The 21,760-nt window shown below is 32.5% G+C and overlaps 2 protein-coding genes across 8 annotated transcripts in view; one reads left to right on the forward strand and one right to left on the reverse strand.

Annotated features, from left to right (window-relative positions):
* LOC131665560 (uncharacterized) overlaps positions 1-4,598 on the forward strand; it is a 242,309-nt gene extending 237,711 nt beyond the window's left edge. For 2 of the 5 annotated variants that reach the window (XM_058937511.1, XM_058937512.1), the window contains exons 10-11: positions 930-1,145; positions 1,229-4,582. In XM_058937511.1, coding sequence (XP_058793494.1) covers positions 930-1,145; positions 1,229-1,341 — 329 coding nt within the window. In that variant the 3' untranslated portion in view covers positions 1,342-4,582. Of the gene's footprint in view, positions 1-929; positions 1,146-1,228 lie in introns of all 5 variants that reach the window. The other 3 variants (XM_058937514.1, XM_058937510.1, XM_058937513.1) reach the window with 3 other exon arrangements.
* A 37-nt stretch (positions 4,599-4,635) lies between these two features.
* On the reverse strand, positions 4,636-18,504 carry LOC131665558 (metabotropic glutamate receptor 4-like). Of its 3 annotated transcripts, none has more exons than XM_058937505.1 (14): positions 18,407-18,504; positions 18,156-18,252; positions 17,370-17,522; positions 17,139-17,298; positions 16,735-16,871; positions 14,247-14,395; positions 13,227-13,423; positions 11,486-11,826; positions 10,865-11,099; positions 10,150-10,272; positions 8,666-8,998; positions 7,108-7,390; positions 6,255-6,454; positions 4,636-5,988 (listed from the first exon to the last, which is right to left on the reverse strand). In XM_058937505.1, exons 3-14 carry the CDS (start codon positions 17,514-17,516, stop codon positions 5,615-5,617), a joined length of 2,679 nt encoding a protein of 892 aa, XP_058793488.1. In that variant the 5' UTR covers positions 17,517-17,522; positions 18,156-18,252; positions 18,407-18,504; the 3' UTR covers positions 4,636-5,614. The 3 variants fall into 3 exon arrangements, with proteins under 3 accessions (XP_058793488.1, XP_058793489.1, XP_058793487.1); XM_058937506.1 differs by having other exon boundaries at positions 11,501-11,829; XM_058937504.1 differs by having other exon boundaries at positions 11,486-11,829.
* Between the last annotated feature and the right edge of the window lie 3,256 nt (positions 18,505-21,760).

The raw sequence follows: 21,760 nt of genomic DNA on the forward strand, positions 1-21,760 counted from the left end.
AAATATATCGCTGGCATAACTTTCAGGTTCGGCGATGGTTATAAATTCAGTTATAAATAAAATATTTCGTTCGCATATAGTTTCGATTCACCTTCTGCACTTTCGCTCAAAATAATCAAAAATATTAGAAATAATTGAAACCGCCCAAGAGAAATGTTGTCTATTGTGCGCTAGTCAGGCTTGCAAATGTTATTACCTAAAAACATATAGAACAAATGCAATCAGGCTGGGAATCCAGATCAGTCTCTGTCGAGGGTTTCAGGCATTGGTCACATCGTCGAGCTCGACAAAACGCAAACAAAGCGATGCGAACGTGGGCAAGAACGTATATATGATTTCGATATGACTTTGGCGTGATACAGCGTTAAGAACGCGCATAAACCAGCGAGCAGAGTTGCTTTGATTAAAGATTAGGTCTTTCCTCTCTTACCGCAAAGCCGGTTATATCGGCGCGAGAGGAGGGCTGTTTGCACGAGGCATTAGCGTGCTGCTCGGGCTCTTTCCATTCGCAACGAGAGCGAGTTTCGTCTTTGCCGATATCACGCAGCCGCCACGGGCTTAATCTCTCCGTGTATTTAGGCCACTCAAAGGAAAAACTAGTCGAAGCCATTGCTCTCTCTCTCTCTCTCTCTCTCGCTCTGTACGTGCACCTAATGTTTTGCTTCCACGGCGGACTTCCGCGAAGAGCGATGTATCATAGAGCTTTTTCCCTTCTTGGGATTAACGTTCATTTTTCAAGTCACTGCAAGAAGTCAAAAAAAAAAAAGAAGTTTTATGTGGTGGCAAAAGCTATTCAAATTTATTTATAAACGTCAGAAAGCATCGGACAAAATATTCATGCTTTGCTTTTATCCTTGGACCTTGAATTATTGACGAGAAGCCATTAAAATGATGAAATGTTCAGTATTAGATAATTGATAATTTTGCAGAATATTCATGTCACGGCACATGGGTGGAAAATGACACGGGTTATATAGTGGCAAGTACAGAGGCGAATCGCTACTGTCTTGTGTACAGCGCATCGGCAACAACGACGTCAAAGTCACCGTTGAGTCGAGAGTTAACTATCACCGGTCACCTGGCCTCTTGTCCAAGGGCCTCGCATTTACACAAACACGAGTGGCAAGTCAATCTCACGGCCTACAGTAAGTATTCGAAGGCAACTCACGCAATCACAAAGTAGCAATAAATTTGTCAATGATTTATTGAAAATGATTATCATTTTTAGCACAATGTGATGACGTTTCATCAGCATCGAATTGGCGGTCGTCAGGTTCCTCACTGACAACGCACATGGTTCTCATAATCGGCGGTCTATCAATACGCTACTTGGGAAGGTGATACTTCTGTTACTAAACGTGAGGAGTTTTCACCCACATCTTTTCGCGGCGAAATACGTTTTTTCGATGCGGCGTGGAGATTTTTTTCTGTTATGCTTCGCGCGCGAGTTGGATTTTCAATCGTGGAATAAAGTGAAAAAAGACGCAATGAGATCACTTAGGGACGATTTACTTGCGAAAGTGGCAGGTTCCTTTTTGAGGATTTTCGCTGGATTTTCCAAAGGAAGATTTAGCGCACCTCGGCTGGATTATTATTTTCTCTTTTTTCTTCTTGACGAGATCGTGCGTATAGAGACGTGATTATAGAAACGAAAAAATGCAGTAAATTCCGGCTGTGATCACAATCAGGAACAGCGTTTTCAGATTATTTATTCGTGTTTTTCACTATTTCTAGTCTGATGCTTATTGTGTATAATTTTATGAGCGTTACTCATTTATAATTTATCTTCTTGTATACGAACTTTAATTGATCCAAAAGTAGAAACCACAATACCTTTTGTATAGTCAAGTACTGTTATTCCATTCAATAATCCAAAAATATTCAATCAAAATTCCACTAGCAGCTTGAAACTAATTGTTATCGATATAGTTTACCGGTTAGTACAGATAAGATTTTATTCAGCATATTACCAAAAAAATTTATTGGAATAATTGATACGTTATTAGTCATATAAAGAATAGAGAATACGAAAACTATGAGATATTCAACCAAACGAAAAGAAGCAAAAGCAAGCGCGTTCGCGTCGATTTGTAAGAAAATAAAATCTTTGTGAGCGGTACTCAGATTAGCTGTCAAACGGATGGTGCAAATGTTGCTCTTGTTTGGCGCACATATCAGGTATAACATCAACGAAATCAAGAATACAAATATTATATTGTAAATCGAAAAGAGATAAGAATATTATAAGCAAAAAAAGGCCATTGACTAGATAATATCCTCGGTGCGAACGTGCCTTAAATTCCATAGGAACAACCAATTAGGGTAATGGGGCCAAATGTTATATGGATTTGCAAATATCGGTTATAGTTCAATGAAAAAATATGCAAAATAGGTGATAGCTAGTATAGATTCATTTTTGAAAAACAAATTTAGAAGGATGAAAAGAAACACCGTGATTTTAGAATGATAAAGCTGATCAAGATTGATAAACTGCCACATTCGCAAGTGAAATAAATATACGATATTCCTAAAGACTTATTGTGAAGAGAGGAACTAGAGCGATATGTAAAATACTAATTAGATGGCAAACTGAAGTACAGTTGTTGAAATAATTGCTTGTATGTATGGACACAAAATTGTATATCTCTTCGCATATACTTCAATACAGACAAATTAATGATTATCAGTTGATTTTCTTAGTTATTGTATGACGGTATTTTTAAATTGGTGAAATGATTGTTAAAGATGAAAATTGAAAAAAGCTTGAATACATCATTAAAAACTAATAATATTATGAAAACAACTATATCTATCTTTCAATTATCTTGATAGATAATAATCTTTACGGAATAGTTTGAATTATTTGTTTCGTAACTTACGTTTTTCTTACTTTTATGAAGCGTGCACTGACATATCGACACACACGTAACTGAAAATGTATAAAGTGAAGTAAAAAAAACAGTCAAATTGTAATAGAAAAAAATTTTATCTTAGAATAGGCAAAGATACTTACGAACAAAAAAATATTAAGTATTACTAATGATGACTTTGTGAAGGTCATCGTTTATTCTTAATTGCACTGTAGTCAAACATAAGTAAGAGTAAGATTCGCTTCGCACTCCATAGCGAAAAGCATAAATATTTTTGATCTAAACTATTTTAATGAAACAATGAAAGCCGGTCTTTTCTGCAGGAAACAAAGGAAGAATCGACGACGACTATTGTTATGGTCAAACGTCGTAAATATTCGGTGTTTGGCTATAAAACTGTACACTACTAGATAATGTGAATGAAAACTATGTAAGCTCGGAAATCTTGACACCAAATATCGAACTGCCTAATTCTAATTTTAGTTACAACGTCAACTTCGTTTTATTTTAATTTATATATATTTCATATATACTTTAGTAAACTATTTGTACATTTTCTTTCTGTAATAATGACAGAAAATAGATATTAGATTTTTAAAATATCATGTATAGATACTTTAATTATAAAGAGAATTGCATGTTGAGTAATGTTAACGGCTTTTAATTAAAATTTTCTACACCTGTAAATAAAATGTAAATGAATGTTTTAGAGTCAAGATTTCGTAGATTTATCGATTTAAGGCTGTACATAATATTCCCGAAAATTCTACAGTAGCAAAGATAGTTAATAATTTTGCGATATTTTAGAGATAAGACTAAGAAAATACGTTACCAAGATATCCGGACTGTAAAAGAAAATCTTTGTAAAATTCTGTTATTTAAATAAGTGTACGAAAATTTAAAAAAATGTATAGTTATAAAAGAATTTTGTAAAAAATTTAGTTGGATTCAGTGTTATTTCTTGTTTGTGAATTTCTATTGGCAACATTAATTAACAATCATAATTTTATAACTGAAAAATTGTTTGCAACAGCAATAGACATGACTGGAAGTTTTCTTATATGAAAAGCAATGAACGTTATTACCGTCTTTGACACAGCAACAAGTTAGAAATCTTGTAAAAACTAAATAACAGTATAGTATAACTAAAATAAGCTCGTAATATTGCACAAAAATGTTCTCATCATTCTTGTGATGAATAAACTATTTCGAAATTTACAAGGAATCGAATTTTCGAAGTATCAAATATGTGAAAATAAACAATGAGTGTTAAAATAAAAAAATCAAGCTTTTATGATTTTCACACTTTTATTTTTATTAGTAATAATAGTATCTTGTTTAGATTATTCAGAAATTTTTCAAAAATTAATCATCTTCTAATATTCCTACTATATCACCGACCCGAAATATATTTTATTATTTATCAATTATTTATATTAAATTAAAAAAATTTCTATTTAATAGGTTTGTATTATTTTTTTATGACTAATATTAAGGGAATGGTTCAAAAACGCAGCACAACGATCATTGCCATTTTTAGTCTCACAGCTAATATGATAAATATTAATCCATTTTATAAAAAAAAAGAGTTATCTGTAATGGCTGGATAACGAAAGAAAATTAAAGTGTATGATAATTTTATTTGCAAACAGAAAATAACAAAAAAACAGAAAGATTTATACTTGGAAAAATCGAAAATCTATTCATACTGAACGTTTTATTATTGGATTGAAATATTACAATGATACCTATGAATATAGATGGTTTTTCATTATTATACTATAGATGTTAATAATATATTTACAAACAATTAATCAAATCTTGTATTATTTATTCATCCTACCATACAAAATTAAAAAGTCATATACTTTGTTCAGTTCTCTATTTATAGTATTTCTAAGATAAGATTAATTATGATTACCCATGTTCATTATTACAATATGACAATCAAAAATAATGTTATCCATTAAGAACAAAATTACATTAAAGTTGTATGCGTTGAATTTACTTCTTATATTATTTTCAAGTCATAGTATTGTTTTATATCCGCATCCATCTGTTGAAGTTTTAACGCTAAAAAAATCAATTACAACAATAGCAACAAACTCTAAATTTTCGATTTCATTGTATGATAGGTAAATAGTAAATCACTAAACTAGTTTTTAAGAACTAGTCAGTATTTTTTAGAATACGTCCAGCAATCATATAATCAGAGTTACAATTTAAGAGAACCTTAAACATTGAACAATGAGTTGTCATTCTAACGTATAATAAAAAGAAATACATGAATTATAATTACTTTTTAAATACGTTTGATTAGTGACCATTGATAGACATTTTCGGTTAAAATTAAATCACTTTCCACATCTATTTACGAATAACAATAAACTTTGACTAGAAATAAAAATATAAATGTATAGTTATAAATATTAGACTAGAATTAGATTAATATTTTCGTAATAAATTACAGTTGATTTCTATTTTTCCTTTTCTAGATTCACTTTGATATACCTTACAGTTTTAATAACTATAATTCATATTGTTTTTTTATGACAATAAATAAATTACTGAAATTGAAGATTTTGCTAATCTCCATTCTTGCCGCTTGAATATTATAAAGAATCGGTATCAAAAATTTGAATGATTCTTATATCTGATGTCGTAAATATTGGAAAAAATTATGTAAGATTCTCTTCTACACAAATTCACGCACTAAAAAATATCTTATATAAACATTGTAACTTTTAATTTTCCCTACTGTTAGCAGCGTTAAATTGAAATGGATTGCCGTTTAAAATGACAACTGGCGTTGCAGGTGTGGGTAAGTATGAGGAACTTCGATGATGAGCCATAACGAGTTCCTTGGTGTTCTTTTCAGGCTTCATTAGGACAATGTAGATCTTTGGAAAGAACAAGCAGCCAAGTTGAACAAAAGCGCTCAGCGAAAGCGAGAGAGCTAAAGTAACTACACGAATAGCGTTACTCGTTGAAGCCAAGTACAAAGGAACGAAGGCGAGCCATAAGATCAGCGTTGTGTAATTGGTAAAGGCAATGTAACGCGTCTCATTAAAACCTTCTGGACATTTCCGTGTTTTCACAGCATAAATCGTGCAGATCACTGTAAGAACATAATTTTTAAAGTTAGAAATTAAATGATATTATGGAGTAGCTTCGGATATGAGAAACATTTCGTAATGAAGAAATACAGATCAAGATAGGACGTTCACTCTAAATATTTATCAATTTCAACAAAGTAATAGAATCATTTGAACATAATCAATTTAATACTTTGAACAATATTTCAATACAAATAGAGATTCTTAACGATGACATTTCTCTTTTACTAGAGGTAGCTCGTTTACTTTATATATTTTAAATTCTTACCAATAAGAATGAAAGGATATATTAACCCGATCATATACGATCGGTCGTCGAAGCCTTGACAAATCCTCAAACGAACATCCCTTGTCGGAAAAGTGTAAATGGCAGACGGTGGCGCCTTCAGCAACCAAGTGCCATTTATCAGAATCTCGATGACGATAAGGATGCACGTTATTATCAACTGAGACCTGGGACTAGTATACCTACATTAGATAAAAACTATTATGAATATTAGTTAGAAAACTCGAATAAAGTTTCTTATTCTTAATAAGTAGATGAAGCTATAAGAAAAGAGTTTTCAAAACACATCTTTTCCTTTGGCTAATGTTTTTCAGAATTTAATCGCAGCTTGAAAGAGTGTAATAAAACAATTACATATTTCCACCGTAGATACGTATTTCAATAGGATTCTAGTACAAATCGAAAAGTTCAACTGTTTATATCTTAGTTCCTTTTATTATAAGTACTCTTTAAATCCAAGAGAGTTTTTCAGAAGTTTTAGATAATTTAATCGAAAACAAAAAATTTGTATAATTTTTATTTACATAGTTTTTTTATCAAAATCATTTGACTTGCACCTTTCGAGAAAGCGTTTTTAATAAATCGTCTATTTTTTGTAATAAAAAAGTTTCGTTGAAAAACTAATATACATTTGAACGACGCATTATCAGTCGATCTCTTATCTTGCATAATCTAAATTATGCGATTGACCAACAGATTATCAAAATACAGTCGCAATTGTATCAAATCATTAACGGGGTAGTAGCAATCAATCACCCGTCAGCATCCGTACTCAAACAAAGCTTCATCATCATCAATGACCTGTTCGAAATGTAGGGTTATTCACATGCCACACCTTGGTTTATGCGGGCTGTTGGTGGCGTTGTTGAATATGCGGTGGATCCTGTTGGTCTTGGTAACAAGGGCGGCATAGCACAAGGTATAACATAACCCAATGCCAAACCTCGTGATAGCGCAAGTCTGCGTATTGGGCCTGGCGATAATGGCGAAGGTCATTATGAAGGAAGCTAAAGTACCAATTAACAGCAACGATGACAACTCGCGACCTGACGCCTTGATTATTGGTGTCTCGCTGTATATCCAAAATGTGCACAGAACGAAAATTGTTGACATTACGCCTGAATATGAAGATACAAATGCTTTTTAGTCGCATAGTATTATTAAAGTGAATGTGTTATTTTAGTATTATTTTAATAATTTTTGATTGTATAAGGAAATGCAGTACATCGTCATTGAGATGCTGATTTTCTAATTAATTTTTCCTCGTCTCGTTATACTTTTTCAAGCGCACGCAGCAGTGATTGGATACAATGATTAGTTTTGAATACTTTTCGGAAAAGATTCATTCTGCAAGGCCGACATTTGAAACATTTTATATTTTGCTGTAAAACAAACTTGCCGAAAAATAACATTACTTAATGATCTTCCAGATACTCTTACCAGAAAGCTTTTTCTAGAAAACTTTACCAAAAGCGGATTTTTAAATTTAACACAAAAACCAGAAAGTTTATCTAGTAGAGTATTTTCATTGGGATTTGAACGCGCTTAGAAGTAATATATTCAATCCGACTATGTATTCCACTTAAGCTGTCAAAATAAAGTGTGATTTGTTGGCCGAAAAGGTCACCAGCTAGGTCCACTTGCTCAATGTATTGCCCTTGTATGTAGGTTTTGCTTCCCCTCAACGGTTACATTTCATTCAAAAGTCGAAGCCGCTCACGAGATGTTTTTTATCATTAAAATTGAAATATACAAGAATAATATGCGCATGATAAATAGCAATGCAGAAATAACGAGCCGAGAAAAAATTATAAGCTTCTAATAAAATTGTCGCACTGAACCATTTCCAAAAACAAAAACTTTTCTGTATCCTTGATTGAAGTCATTCGTGTAATGAAACGGTCAAATTTTTTCCTTCGATAATATTTCACTTCGGCCAATATTTGCATTACACGGCGATGTGAGTCGTTTTTTTCCTTTTCTTCTTGCGAGCTTAGTACGATGGGTACTGAATTTCAATCAATAGCGTTTTCCAACATAAAATTGATCAGGACAATTCTCATAAAATTTTCGGAAAAATGAAGAACAGCGTCGACTTCGTTCTTATATGATTCGGATACACAAATGTTTTTAGTATATAATTATGCAATGGTATGTTTGATATATTAAAATGGCCAACAGAATTTGATAATAATCCTATAGAAATGATAATAAATGTATGTATTCACTAATTTCGATAAAACTCGATCAGAAACACTGTTGAATGTTGATATATATTTTTATATTAATTTAAGTTAGATACGTTTATAGTTTGATTCATGTCTACTATGATTATATGGTAATGCAGAAACGCTAAATTTATAACCAAATCTCTATTAAAAACTTTAACTCACCAATGAAAGCCACAGCCATAGCAATAACAGTCCAGGGACTACTATAGTCGACAAACTCTTCGGGTATGGGCACGCAAGCTGTTTTGTCATACGTAGGTCTTGTCCCCCAATCGCAATCCTCGCATCTGTGGCTGTCCAATTTGAACTGATACAAGCCGCAATTGCGACAACGCCAGCAACATGCATCTTGTTTTTCCCGTACTTTCACTTGATCAGGCTTGCAAGGACTCGCACAAGTTGAATTAGGAAAAAACCGTCGACCGCCTTTCTTTTGACTACGATACTTCATTATACGTGGTTCCAAATGTAATACTGGGCTGCCGTTTTCCGACTCTATATTGTTTTCAATTAGAAGTTTCAGTGTTTAATTTAGATTTTCATGAATGCTAAATTTATACTTAAGAACTGTTCTTGTTTTGTATGTACAAAATGCGTGGTACGTTATACATTTGTAGAGAGCGGAACGTTGGCAAGGTAAGAGCGTACAAATTGACGCTCAAACCGAAAGGGAGAGTGTCTAATATGCGAAGCAAAGTAACATTTTATCTCTGTAGGTGCGTGTACATATGTACTATTTTTTGAGTCAGCAAAAACGGAGATTCATTTTGACAATTTCAACACTAGATTAAAATATGATACTATCAATCTTCTCGGCGAACAAAAAAGTTTATATAAAGTTTTCGTTTGAAACTACCTCAAATTACGGATTTTTCATGAAAATAAACTCGTTACGTACATCAAACTAAAGTACGTAATTACTTATTTTCCCTATAATTAATGAGTTTCGAAATTTAATTTGATGCTTAATTATAACAAATATAAATCAGCAATTAACTGAGCACAAAGTTAATTTGCAATTGGGATATTTGAAGCTTAAAAGCAACGTACAGGAAAATAGTTTCAAAATCAATATTCCTATAATTGTAGAAATTGAATAAAAAATATAAAATCTAGTTTTCCCAATAACTATATGTTCATAAAAATGAAACAAGTAAACTATATTGAAAAAACATGTATTTTATTCATCGTAATACAAAAATTCTATGCCTTTCATTTCATTTTATTTCAAAGCTTTTGGTGACCTTTAATAATTAATTTTAAACGGAATCATAATGTATTTTTTCATTATAGACCATTTCATTGTAGACCAATATTATTTTGTCACATTGTAGCTCAAATATTGTTTTTATTTTTGCAATCGTAACCTCAGCCAAATATTAATCATAATATTTTTAATATATCTACCTCCGTAATTCTTCAAGAATTAACTTAATCAATCTATAGACTTTTTAAATGAACGTCGACACTATTATTGCTAATCTACATAAAGTAAGTTGAACAATGATAAAGTAAAATAATGCGAATATAACATCAAACTTTTATATGAACTCAGAACAGAAAAGCAGAAAAAAACCCAGTAAGTGGATAAAAGTAATTTGAATTTGAATTGAAATTGAACAAGTAAAAGAAACACGATAACTCACGCGTGTAATTTCCCACGACATGCCAACGGTAGGATCCATCGGTGCCCCTCTGGTAGTTAAGAATCGAATATCTCGGTGGACCGTCACCACCATTCATGAATCTGAATTTATTGCCTGCCTCGTCTGCAAATGTACCATTTTTTTCGCAACCTTAATACCTTAGTTGAGCAGTGAAAGGCATTTAACTAAATGAATGACCTTTAATTAAATGTTTAATTGAAGCGAAAAGCGAGATAACAACTGAATAACTCAAATTGAATAGGTTTTCTTGTAATTATTCTACTAAAAACAATGTACCGCCCTCTTTGATAGAATCCTATTACTGTCATCTTGTATTTTTCAGCGGTTTGAATTGATACTATAAATATTTGTAAATGAAAGTTATGTGAGTACATTCGTATTTTTGTGAGTTATGTAAAATTATAAACTATAAATTATATCTTTTGATCAAAGCACTATTACTATTTGAAATATTTACACATAAATCTATTTCTTTTCGAGTTACCCTTAAAAACAACAGTTTTCGTTTATGTGCAGCCAAGCTGAACGCCGAGCAATCAAATAAAAGCCAACTCTGTTGTGTTTGAAAACCAGAATAAAAGCAACAGTGAGTATTTACGCAATAAAATTCATGGAGACTAAAAAATAAAAGCTCCGCTCAAATAGAGAAAATACAGCGCATTTGCGTTCATGCGACTAAACGAATTGGCCTTACCTTTGAATGAAACGTTGGCGAGATAGTTAGTGAGTATAGCACCGTCGATGTGTCCCAATGTTTCGCACATACCCTGATACTCGTGGCCGCAACGCTCGACAAACAGGTCATGCAGAGCGTAAGCCACCGCATATACCGCGTCCCGTACGAAATGCACGAACTGCTGCTGCTTGTAGCCCGTCTCATGGCTAATTCGTCTCTTCGACACGTCCCCGCAACCGGAGACGTGTAAGACCTACCATTAAAATTGTTTATTTCTTGTTAGGTCTTTCTAGACTTTGTTGCTTTAACCGGTCAATTATTTACAAAAAATTATTTTATTGGTTCGCATTTTTTGATTTTTGATTATATATTTATATATTATATACTGTATATTTGAATACATATTAGATATTATATTTTTTATACAATTTTTGATTGCTACACAAATGTTATAAATCTATCAAACTGATTATAATATTTAATATAAACATTTTTAAAAAACTGTTTGAATATACATTTATATACTCACGTAGATTTATGATTATATTTATTATTATTGATTATTAGATCTTCCCGATATTAACTTAATATATCAAAAGACTCATAAAATATTCAGCAATTATAATAATTTATACTCGCCTCGTCATAATCAACGCTAGACTCGGTAACATTGAGATTATCGCAGTGATGATAAGCCTGCCAAAATTCTCGAAACCATGGATTTACAGTTTTGTGTTCGATCGTCAAATTTGTAAAATACTCATCGAATCCAATCATTGTCCGAGATAACGGTTGAACTGCGAGTGCACCTTCAAGAACAACTTCCTTAGCGTCTTTATGTCTTCCAGGATTAAAGAAGTTACGATGATTGCTCGTCGACCAAGCATCACTGCCAATCCATACGTAACGTGTACCAACACCCAAACGTCTTGCTGCCTCCATCACATATAGCGTCGCTATCTTTTCCGCGAATATAACCACTACTGTTTGAAAATATAACAAGAATGAGTTGGCACGGCAGACCAAAAATTTTGAAGGTGAATTGTACGTTTAAAATTTCTCTCTCTCTCTCTCTCTCTCTCTCTCTCGCTAGCGGGCTTTAAATAGGGAAATGTTAAAGGCTCCCCAAGTTACCTATGAGAATTCAGCAATAAATGCATTAGCATGAGTAGGTCGCGACTTGATGCGAGATAAGTCAAAAGTTGGTCAGTTGCGTTTCAGAAAGTTTATATGAGTATATCACTGTTCATACAAGTATCATAACAATTTGTAATTGTATATTTCTATAAGAACTTTGATTTTATATTTGATGGATCGGCAATAAACTATTCCAAACTATAAACCATTTCTAGGACACAACAAATACCGAAAACGCCATTGGAATATGCATACCCGCAAGAAGTTAGCATTTCATAATTCACGTACGATAAATAATTTAAACACATTTATGTTAATATGCTAAACGTTTTATGAAACCACGCAGCAGACCGACTATTATTTAGAACTGATCTCTTAGTACAGGATATGCGACAGTTCGTTGTGAATTTCGAACCGAGAATGAAGGATTACCGAAATGATCGCATCCATTGTCCATTTTATAAACAATTCGATACGCATGTGAAAAACTTTGTTTTTTCATAAATATTATTTTTTCGAATTTCTCGTATCATATACTCGTCACGATGTAGTCGACATAAGCGGATTACTATACTGTTACCTTACACATGAATGTACAATGTGTACTTTACAAGATTGCTATGCTCAAGTTATGTTGATCTTGACTTTGCCTTACAACTACACGCCATGTGCTTATGCTCCGAGCGGTAGTATTAGTTTTGGAATTTTCGAATGTATATTTAGAAAGAATAATATATTTCAATTTTAAAATAAAGACCAACAATACTTGATAATTTGATCTAATCGACAGAAATGAAAAATAATATTTGCGATGTAGAAAAGCTATAGTTGAAACAATCGTTAAAAAGAAACTGTTTCATAGCAATCATTTTGAAGAAAAAAATATTGCTTTACGAAAAGGAGCAGCGTAATTTTATGGTCATCCATTTTACACTCAAATATGTTTTAATCTCATTTGATATTTCATAAAAATATATAGGCAAAATTACGCACGAAAAATAATACTTTGAAAATTCACCATCACTTTTGTCGACTCTCTCTTTCTCTTCCCTCTCAAAAGCGCAAAATTTTAAACCGATGCCTCGTAAAGTAAAGCGCCCGAGCAAATAAAACCCACTCAGAGCGTAAGAAAAAGGGTATACATAGACGCGTGGAAGTGACCGTAAAAACCGCGTAGGAATCTTACGCTAGAGGTCCATAAAAATATCTCTCTCGTAAAAGTACATGCAAAAAAAAAACTTACCTCGAACTTCAGTTTTGTTGGCGATGGTTCTTATAACATTGTCATAATCTTCGGGACTGAATCTTTCCGTGTCGATGCGTTGAGGCGCAGAGAAGCAAATTGAATATTTACTTGCCAAATCGACAAGAGTTTCATAACCATCATTGCCATATTCCGTGCCGGAGTATACTACTGAGACGTAAGTCCACTCGAACTGTCTGTTATAGAATAATAAATAATTGTGTCTCGCATTAATGATTACATTGTAGGTCACGATTGATCTTTTTCCTTTCTTTCTTTTTTGGTTCGTGTTTTCCAAGGACGTGAATTGGGGAAGAAGACAGATGAGTTGTTTGTGGTCATACAGAGGAATTGGCTGTGTTAACATAGGTTTTGTTTACTTCGCCCCCCCCCCTCTGCCCCGCATAAGCTTTTATGTTTAGTTTCAGAAAAAATTAATTATTTATGACGGTACGTCTGTCTTTTTACTTTCAATTTATGATTATTAAATTTCCAGAACCTCGATTGTAATTGATTAATAATTCATTGTATTATCATCAACCGTATAAGTATTGGAATAAGTTGATTAATATATTACAAAAGTTAAAAGATTCATATTAAGAGACGACGAAGTATCAGCATGATTTTAAATAAAAATTAATGATTATCAGCATTGAACAAAATTTAAAATATCTCTTTTACTTGTACGTTTTTTTAATTACCTGTTTTGATTAAAATTTTTTAATAATATTCATGATTGAATCTCATTTCGTACATCGAATAAAGCGAGTTGTTTACACGTTTCACGTTCTGATTAAACATAAAATACTATAAAAAAAATTGTTTCTCACTGAAATACATCATAATACATTGTTTTAAACGAAATTAAAAGTAATAACGAAAAATGAAAACATGATGAAATAGCAGCGAGCAATATCAACTGCTTGGTACTTGGCAAAAAAAATCATTTATAACGTAATAAAAAAGAGAAATAAAATAGAGAACTGAAACAAAGCGTGAAGAAAAGCAAAACCAATTTACTTGAGAATCTCGAGCATCGCGTGTGCCTGATTGACGTCGCTCGGCACCGTCCTGAAGAAGTGCGGGAAGCGTTCCTTACTGCTAAGTGACGGAGTTGTGGCCATGTATGAGATCTGTGGTACTGCGAATAACCTCAACATCGACGCCACCTGTGAGCCGGAAAAAGAGAGCAAAGGGAAACGGTCACTTTCCTGCACTGCACTCGACGATCTTTTCTTCTGTCGTGAAACTGGCACAAATGGAATTAGTCCCAGATGTTTCTCGATATGCACGAGCCTCACGACGTATAAGGGCTCTGATACTGAGGTGAAAGTTTACTGAAATCTCTTATCGTTCGAGGGACTGAAACCGGAGATGTTCGCGAAAAACGAACTGATCTTGATTAGATAACTTTTTAAATGACGTGAATTTTTTTTCTACCGTATAAATCAAAATTGACACTATACAAACTTTTCTTGTATGCTTTTATGTTTTCACTTTATAAAAAAAAATAATTTCCGCTCGTTCAATTTATTTTATATATTTACTTTGAATCTTGCAAATACTTTTTGTACGTTGTTTTCGAAATTCATATCAAGCAAATATACTGACACATGTGATTATTTTTTGAATAAAAGTTTTCAAATATTGATGCGCATTCCTTTTGTGAGAAATAAAACATTCACACGTGACAAAGAATTCATATCAATTTCAAAATATCATCTCGTATATCCACATGGGAAATTCGATATCGTTAATGTGTATTACAACAAGATGGAAAGCATTTACATGACCATCGCCATGGTGCATGTGTGTGTGTGTGTGTGTGTGTGTGTGTGTGCAAAAGGCACAAATTGCTAGGTAGTAAAACAAAGCATACTGGAGTGAGATCGACGGAAACCACGTTTACGACCGAAATTAATCCTCACGAACGCTCAGTCGCAAGCTTCTGCGTAACAAAGAAAATAGGAAAATAAAAAGAGGAGAAAGGAATAGAGGACAAAGAAAAAGAAGGAATAATAAAAAAAAGATGAAAAGATGCGTCGATACGATTAATCGGCACTTTTTCTCGGATGTAATCTGCCGCAAGAGCGCGATGATGAGAAATATAATAGATCAAGAGAGAAATACTACGTATTTGTGCACCTAAAGTTGCCAATGGCAAACCATCAATAGCTGTGTCTATTCCTTCGGTGACAATATTGGACTCTTTTCTTGACGGATCGTAAACCCGTGCTAGTGACCCAAGCTAATTAAGAACTGAAGCATTGTGGATCTTTTCTTATCTTTTTTTTGTTGCCATTGAGTGAATAAAAAATATACTTGTAAAGATTTCTGTAATCTTTTGTGTGCTGAAATATTAAATATAAGGGAATAATTCTTTTTGTTTTATATTTCGACAGATGCACTTCGTTTTCACGGTCAAAAATAATTTCATTACTGAAATACTAAATTATTTATAATACGTCGAATGACTTTCTTATATCAGGACCATAATCTGAAAGAGGGGGGATAATGTTACATTTTAATCATCTATTAAGAAAAGAACAATCACGTTGTTAAACAAGTTGGTATTTTCTTTGCTTTGTTGATTTTCCAATTTTTTCGAGTTAATGGTGTTGATGGCTTGTTACTATTTATATCAGCCGTCGGATTATTTTAAGTTTTGATAATAAAGGCATCTTCAACAGATGAATAACAATAACAATGTGCTTATATCTATTCAATTATTATTTGTTTTAAATTCATTGTAGTTAGAGGTTTCTTAAAATATAATGTATTTGTATATGCTACTAGGAATGCCATATCTCTGTCTTACTGACTTTTCCTTTAGAGCATATTTTCTTCTAAAATATGCATCGGAGGACGTTCATACTTCGGCTAATAATTGATTATTAGATAATAAAGCGAAGTTTGGTTGACTCGTTGATGAAATTAACAAAAATTATATTTCGAAAAAAAATTGGATCAGTAATTTTATCAGAGAAACATAAACAGTCGCCATGTGATGTTGCTATGGAAAATATAATTTTTGTCGATTTCATCGATGAGTCGATCGAACTCCGCTTTATTATCTAGTAATTAATTATTAGCTGAAGTATGAACGTCCTCCGATGCGTATTTTAGAAGAAAATATGCCCCAAAGGAATAGTCGGTAAAACAAACGTATAACATCCTCTTAAGATACTAGAACTAAATTATTACGAAAAACTATTAAAAAATAAAAACACATATAAGACAAATAGACTTTTGATTGATTGGTAAATCAGGAATTCATATAATTTTTAAATATACAGAAATGTTGCTTTTCAATTTATTTCTTGTAACACGACTTAGAGTTCTTATTACAACAATGTTACATTGAAATACAATGCGTATATCAAAACCTCATAAACGAATGTTCAATCGATTAAAAACACAAAATAATTAAGAAGCTCGATGAAAGTGAAGCTTAAGACACATCAAATGTGACAAGCTAACGTCATCCGAAAAGATATGAATCTCTTACCTGCAAAGTAACAGAGCTCGATTGTGCCGCCAAGACCGCTACCACTTTATCGAATCCGCCACCCAGAAACTTTGGCATGCTACCGTCCAGACACTGAAACTCGGTTTTGTGATAGGCATTCATGTGGGCGATGAAACCTGCGCGACATACAATTCAGATTATATTCCTGCTAGACACTTCAAATGGCTGTTCAGAAAGCTCATTCAACAGATAAATCTAAACTATATATAAACACTCCACCAGTTTTAAACTGTCCACCGAATGCGTTTTCACTTTTTGGCCGCCTTTCAATAGATCAATATTTATACTAACGGAAATTCGACGAGTGAAACAATAAATAGTATTGCGATTCAGTGAAATGGTAGTTTGAAATGACATCGAATACAAAAAAAAACCTGACGAACCTTTTACAAAGTAGAGTGCCTGCTCAAGAGCGTAATTAGGATTATCACAGCTGTCGAAAGCTATAACACCCAATTGTATGCCAGGCAAAATCTTTGGATCTCGGTTAATTTGGTTGATCGTGTATATCATTGCTTCCAATGGCTGGATACCATCCTCCAACTGAAAAATCAATATTGCCGTTGTGAAATTCTCATCGAGTTATTATTATTACTGATAATAAAAAAGCTCACTTGAATTTTTCCGCAATTTTCCGTTCCCGGTCCTTTTCGGTGGATGGGGAAAAGAGCACCCAACATAATGTCTCCACTAACGTTAACGTATATTCGTCCATTCGCATTCTGGCATAAAGCGACAATTATTATACTCAGTATAAGCATTTTGTTCTGAAAAATAATGAAAATTTACACTTGATAATCGCAATTTGATTAGCAATAAACCTGTGGAAAAGGGTTTCCGAAAAATGTAATTATTATCCACTCGTATAACAAAAATAGATCTATTCATTTATAATCTGGTCTTTTTCATTTTTCTATAGAATACTATTATTCTTCAAAATATTATATTTCTTCGTAACAAACTCAATTATTACTTTAAATAAAACTTTTATTAACATTTGCGTTGGAAATAATTGATCAATATAGATAATTTTCATACTCAGTACGTTTCATTATTATTCTTATAAATATATATCATTGATGTGAAATCAAAATCTGTAGCATACATTCATTTTAGCTAGTCCATTAGCGTTTGTACAATTAGGGAATCATAAAATTATAGTTTCAGTAAAGAATTACAAAGATATTTTCGAGATTACTATCCGGTATTAACTGCAAACTTACAGCTGACATCTGTTGCTTCGTTTTAGAAATACAATGAATATCACGAAAACTAAACTGTGATGTAAGATTATTTCACAGGAGTAACAAAATCTATTTGGAATAGATCCAAGGAATAAAATTCATTATATATATATATATATATATATATATATATATCAATTAACAATAAGTACTCACGGAATAATACTAGTTTTCGTTTCAGCAAATTACTATTGCTTAGACACACCCAAATATCAACAACCAAAACGTATAAGATGCAGCCGTAATTAGTTTTCTATGACATTTGATGAACGCAATTACTGGATATATCATTAACAACGATTAATCACTATTTCCAGAGTACCTACTTCTCTGGTATAGTTATAATGCAGGAAACCTTTGGATTTTTTCACATATTATTTGATTTTTGATTGTAATCAACTAATTACCTTCGTAATTGTATTTCTGTAAATGAAAAACGGTTCGCTATTCCAAATTCGTAAAATATATACATACTTTGAAAATCCCTCTCAATATAATCGACCGGTTAAATAACAAATCGTACTGTAATAGCCGGCGTCTCAGCGCAGACTGAAGCGCGCTAGCCTTCTGCCAATGGTCTTCACCTTTGCGGCCTTGCCTTGCGCACTGCGACTTTGCGCGCGTATGAAAGGGGATGACGTTATAGTATATCGTGGACGGCTACTTTTCACTAGCACATAAACACACAACTTTACCTTACTCGCGACAAATTCATGGTTATGAAAAGAGGAATTAAACTCATGGTTTACTGAGCATCGTATACATGTCTCTGAGTTTTTCAATGAATTGAAGCAGCTGGCGTGAATTATTTTTTAATCAAGAATATTTACAAGATTATATCTATGTACGATAGTAAAAAAAATATTACCCTAATAAAGAGGTTTTCCGTGCATTTGTTTGCATTTTTGTGGCTTGAATAGTACATCTTAACAGTTTTGCAAAAACTGCTTGCCGTAAAATCAGAAATTAATAGGATGATTACTCGATATTGTTTTCGATGTAGAGTTAACGGTTTATATTTTGTGTTACCTTAAAATGGAAATTTACAAACGCATATTTTTTGGACTGAAAAATAATGTTTTTGCTGCCTGGTAATTATATATTATTTTATATTTTCAATTTTCACTGAAATCTGTTACTTTTAATCTCATTATTAAAATTTTTAATTAAAACGTGTGTTTATCCCCTCATACATATATAAAAGTGATTCATCTTATCTTAAATTTATGTCGTTATATTACTGAGTAAAACGAACCGCCCTAATTTTATAAATGGAAACGTGTCCACAAAAAAGATATACTCTCTTTGTTAATTTAATTTACATGATCTTTTCACGACTATAACTGCAAGAACATAGTAATTTTAAGCATGTACCTCCTAATTAAAAAAACTACATAAAAAACTAAATTCATCTACATTTTAGATCTGCCAAGTGAGAACAAAAATTTCAATGAGCGCAATATTTGTTGTCATTTAATGCTATGATACGCATGAAGTTAAAAATATTTCTTGAATAAGTTTAATATGTCCGTACAAACTTTTACCTAACACAAAAGTGAGTTTCCAAACTACGTTAAAAGGAAAACCGATAAATCTTTGATGGAAATTACGAATCCAACTCGAATGAATGAATATAACTGGTGTAAAAATTGTCATTATAAATATCGAATTGATGAAAAATGTAGATGAATCCGTCTAAAGCTGAGAGTAGAGCATTCGCCGTATAATGCGCCGACAAAAGGACGATCTCGCATTCATTGCTGCAATACCGGTGTATATAAAACCTGGCGCGCGAAAGTTACCTCGGGCACACTTGACACGGTTGACTTTGATAGGCATTGAACTTAATTGAGGCAAGTAACTCTTGAATATTCAAAAATCATACACACACACACACACACGATTCTCTTTCTCTCTCTCTCTCTCTCTCTCTCTCTCTCTCTCTCTCTCTCTCTCTCTCTCTCTCTCTCTAACACTTTTGGCAAACTAAAACCCTATATGCATCGAGTTACCAACTCTTGATAGCTTTAACAGTTTACTTGATTTGCATTTATTTTAAATACGACAGCTATATTTTTCTTAATGATGTATTTAATAAAGATGAAATAGGTAAATTATTTTTTTTAGCTGAATAATGAGACAGATTTCTCGCATAAAGTATATAAAATATTGAGTCCTTGAACAAAAAACTTGTTAGTTATTATCATGCAATTTAAATTAGATATAGATTTTTTATTTTTTTTATGAATTTTAAAAAGAATAAAAAATAATCTGGTTTTATACAGTAAGAAAGTCTTCGCTCTATATTTAAATTTTATGACATATTTTACTTCTACGAAAAATGAAAAAATTAAATCTTACCTTTACTCTCCCAACTTACGTTGATTTCATCTTAATGTGAACCTGCAGACGCCAAAAGTGCATTTGAATTGAAACTCATGTACACTAATATCACATAGAAAACACAAATCAACGGTCTCGAGCAAAAAAGCAATATCTCGTCGGCCAATTCAAAAAGGTACTATCTTGGCTACCGAATTTATAAGCTTATATTATTGTAAACTAAATGAGCAGCAAATAAAAAATACATTTCTATCTTTAAAAAAATAAAAAGGTGTTTTTTGTTATTATAAAAAAGCAACATTAATCATGACTCTATTGCTCGACCGAAAACTTCTTGGTAGTGAAAAATCTAGATATGTTGCCCAATAAGCATCATGATCTCAACGTGCTCGAGTTTTGGGCTGAAAGTATGACAATTTAACGATTTATTCGTTATAAGCGCGGTAAACCGTGATGCGGATATAAGCTTATTAATTTAGCAGCTGAAATAGTGCCTTTCTACATTGACTGCCGAGATAGTCCCATTTTGGATTGACTCGCGAGATATAGTGCCGCTTTGTTCTAACTGCTGAAATAGTGCCATTTTGCTATAAGGATCCTCAAAATTTGCGTGACATTTTAATGTCTGTAAGTATAACTAATTTTAAAAAAAAATAATGACACAATATTACTTACACCAAAATAGAAGTGTCAATTAATGTTGCTCGGAACAGACGTAAAAATTCTTAATAAACAATGTCATTAATATACTGTCATTCCGGAGAATGAAAAATTTTCAAAGTGTAATTTGTGTAAGTGAACAGAAAAAAGATCACTTTCGATATTTTTTGTTGAAACTGTAGTGACCGATTGATAAAAACCACCAATAAAACAATGTCCACCGAAATTTCACCTCCTTGACTACAAATATCTCGTTTAGATCACACCCCTTAAAAGGCAAAGTCCTTTGCAATCACACCGAAAAATGTTAGCTCAATTAATAATAAAACTTTGCTAAAAATTGTGTCATAAAATAAAATCGAATAGGGAATTTCAAATACTAGTTAAGAAAGCAATGGAAAAAATTAATTTTTTATAAATTAGAATTTTTCATGGTTTATACTTTTGAAATAGACATTACTTTCGACGATATCGGAATTTTATTGGGAATATTCATATTTTCCATAGGTTCTTTATCATTTTATCTAAAGCAAATTTTAAAAGCACGAAAACATTCTTGAAATTAATCTCAACGTGCGACACAAGCAAATTAGTCGATAGATGCAGTTTTCAATCTACCCATCATCTAAAATGGAAGAACGCGTGCTATCGATGAAAAAAAAAGAGAGCAAGAAAAACGCGGAAGTGATTGCTCAGTGGCGTGTATTGAAAGGCCCGTGTCGCGCATGTACCGCACCCTCATGTACATAATCGATCAG

The sequence above is a fragment of the Phymastichus coffea genome, unplaced genomic scaffold, assembly GCF_024137745.1.
Source record: "Phymastichus coffea isolate CEN01 unplaced genomic scaffold, Cenicafe_Pcof_1.1 PCOF00052, whole genome shotgun sequence".
NCBI classification, from domain to species: domain Eukaryota; kingdom Metazoa; phylum Arthropoda; class Insecta; order Hymenoptera; family Eulophidae; genus Phymastichus; species Phymastichus coffea.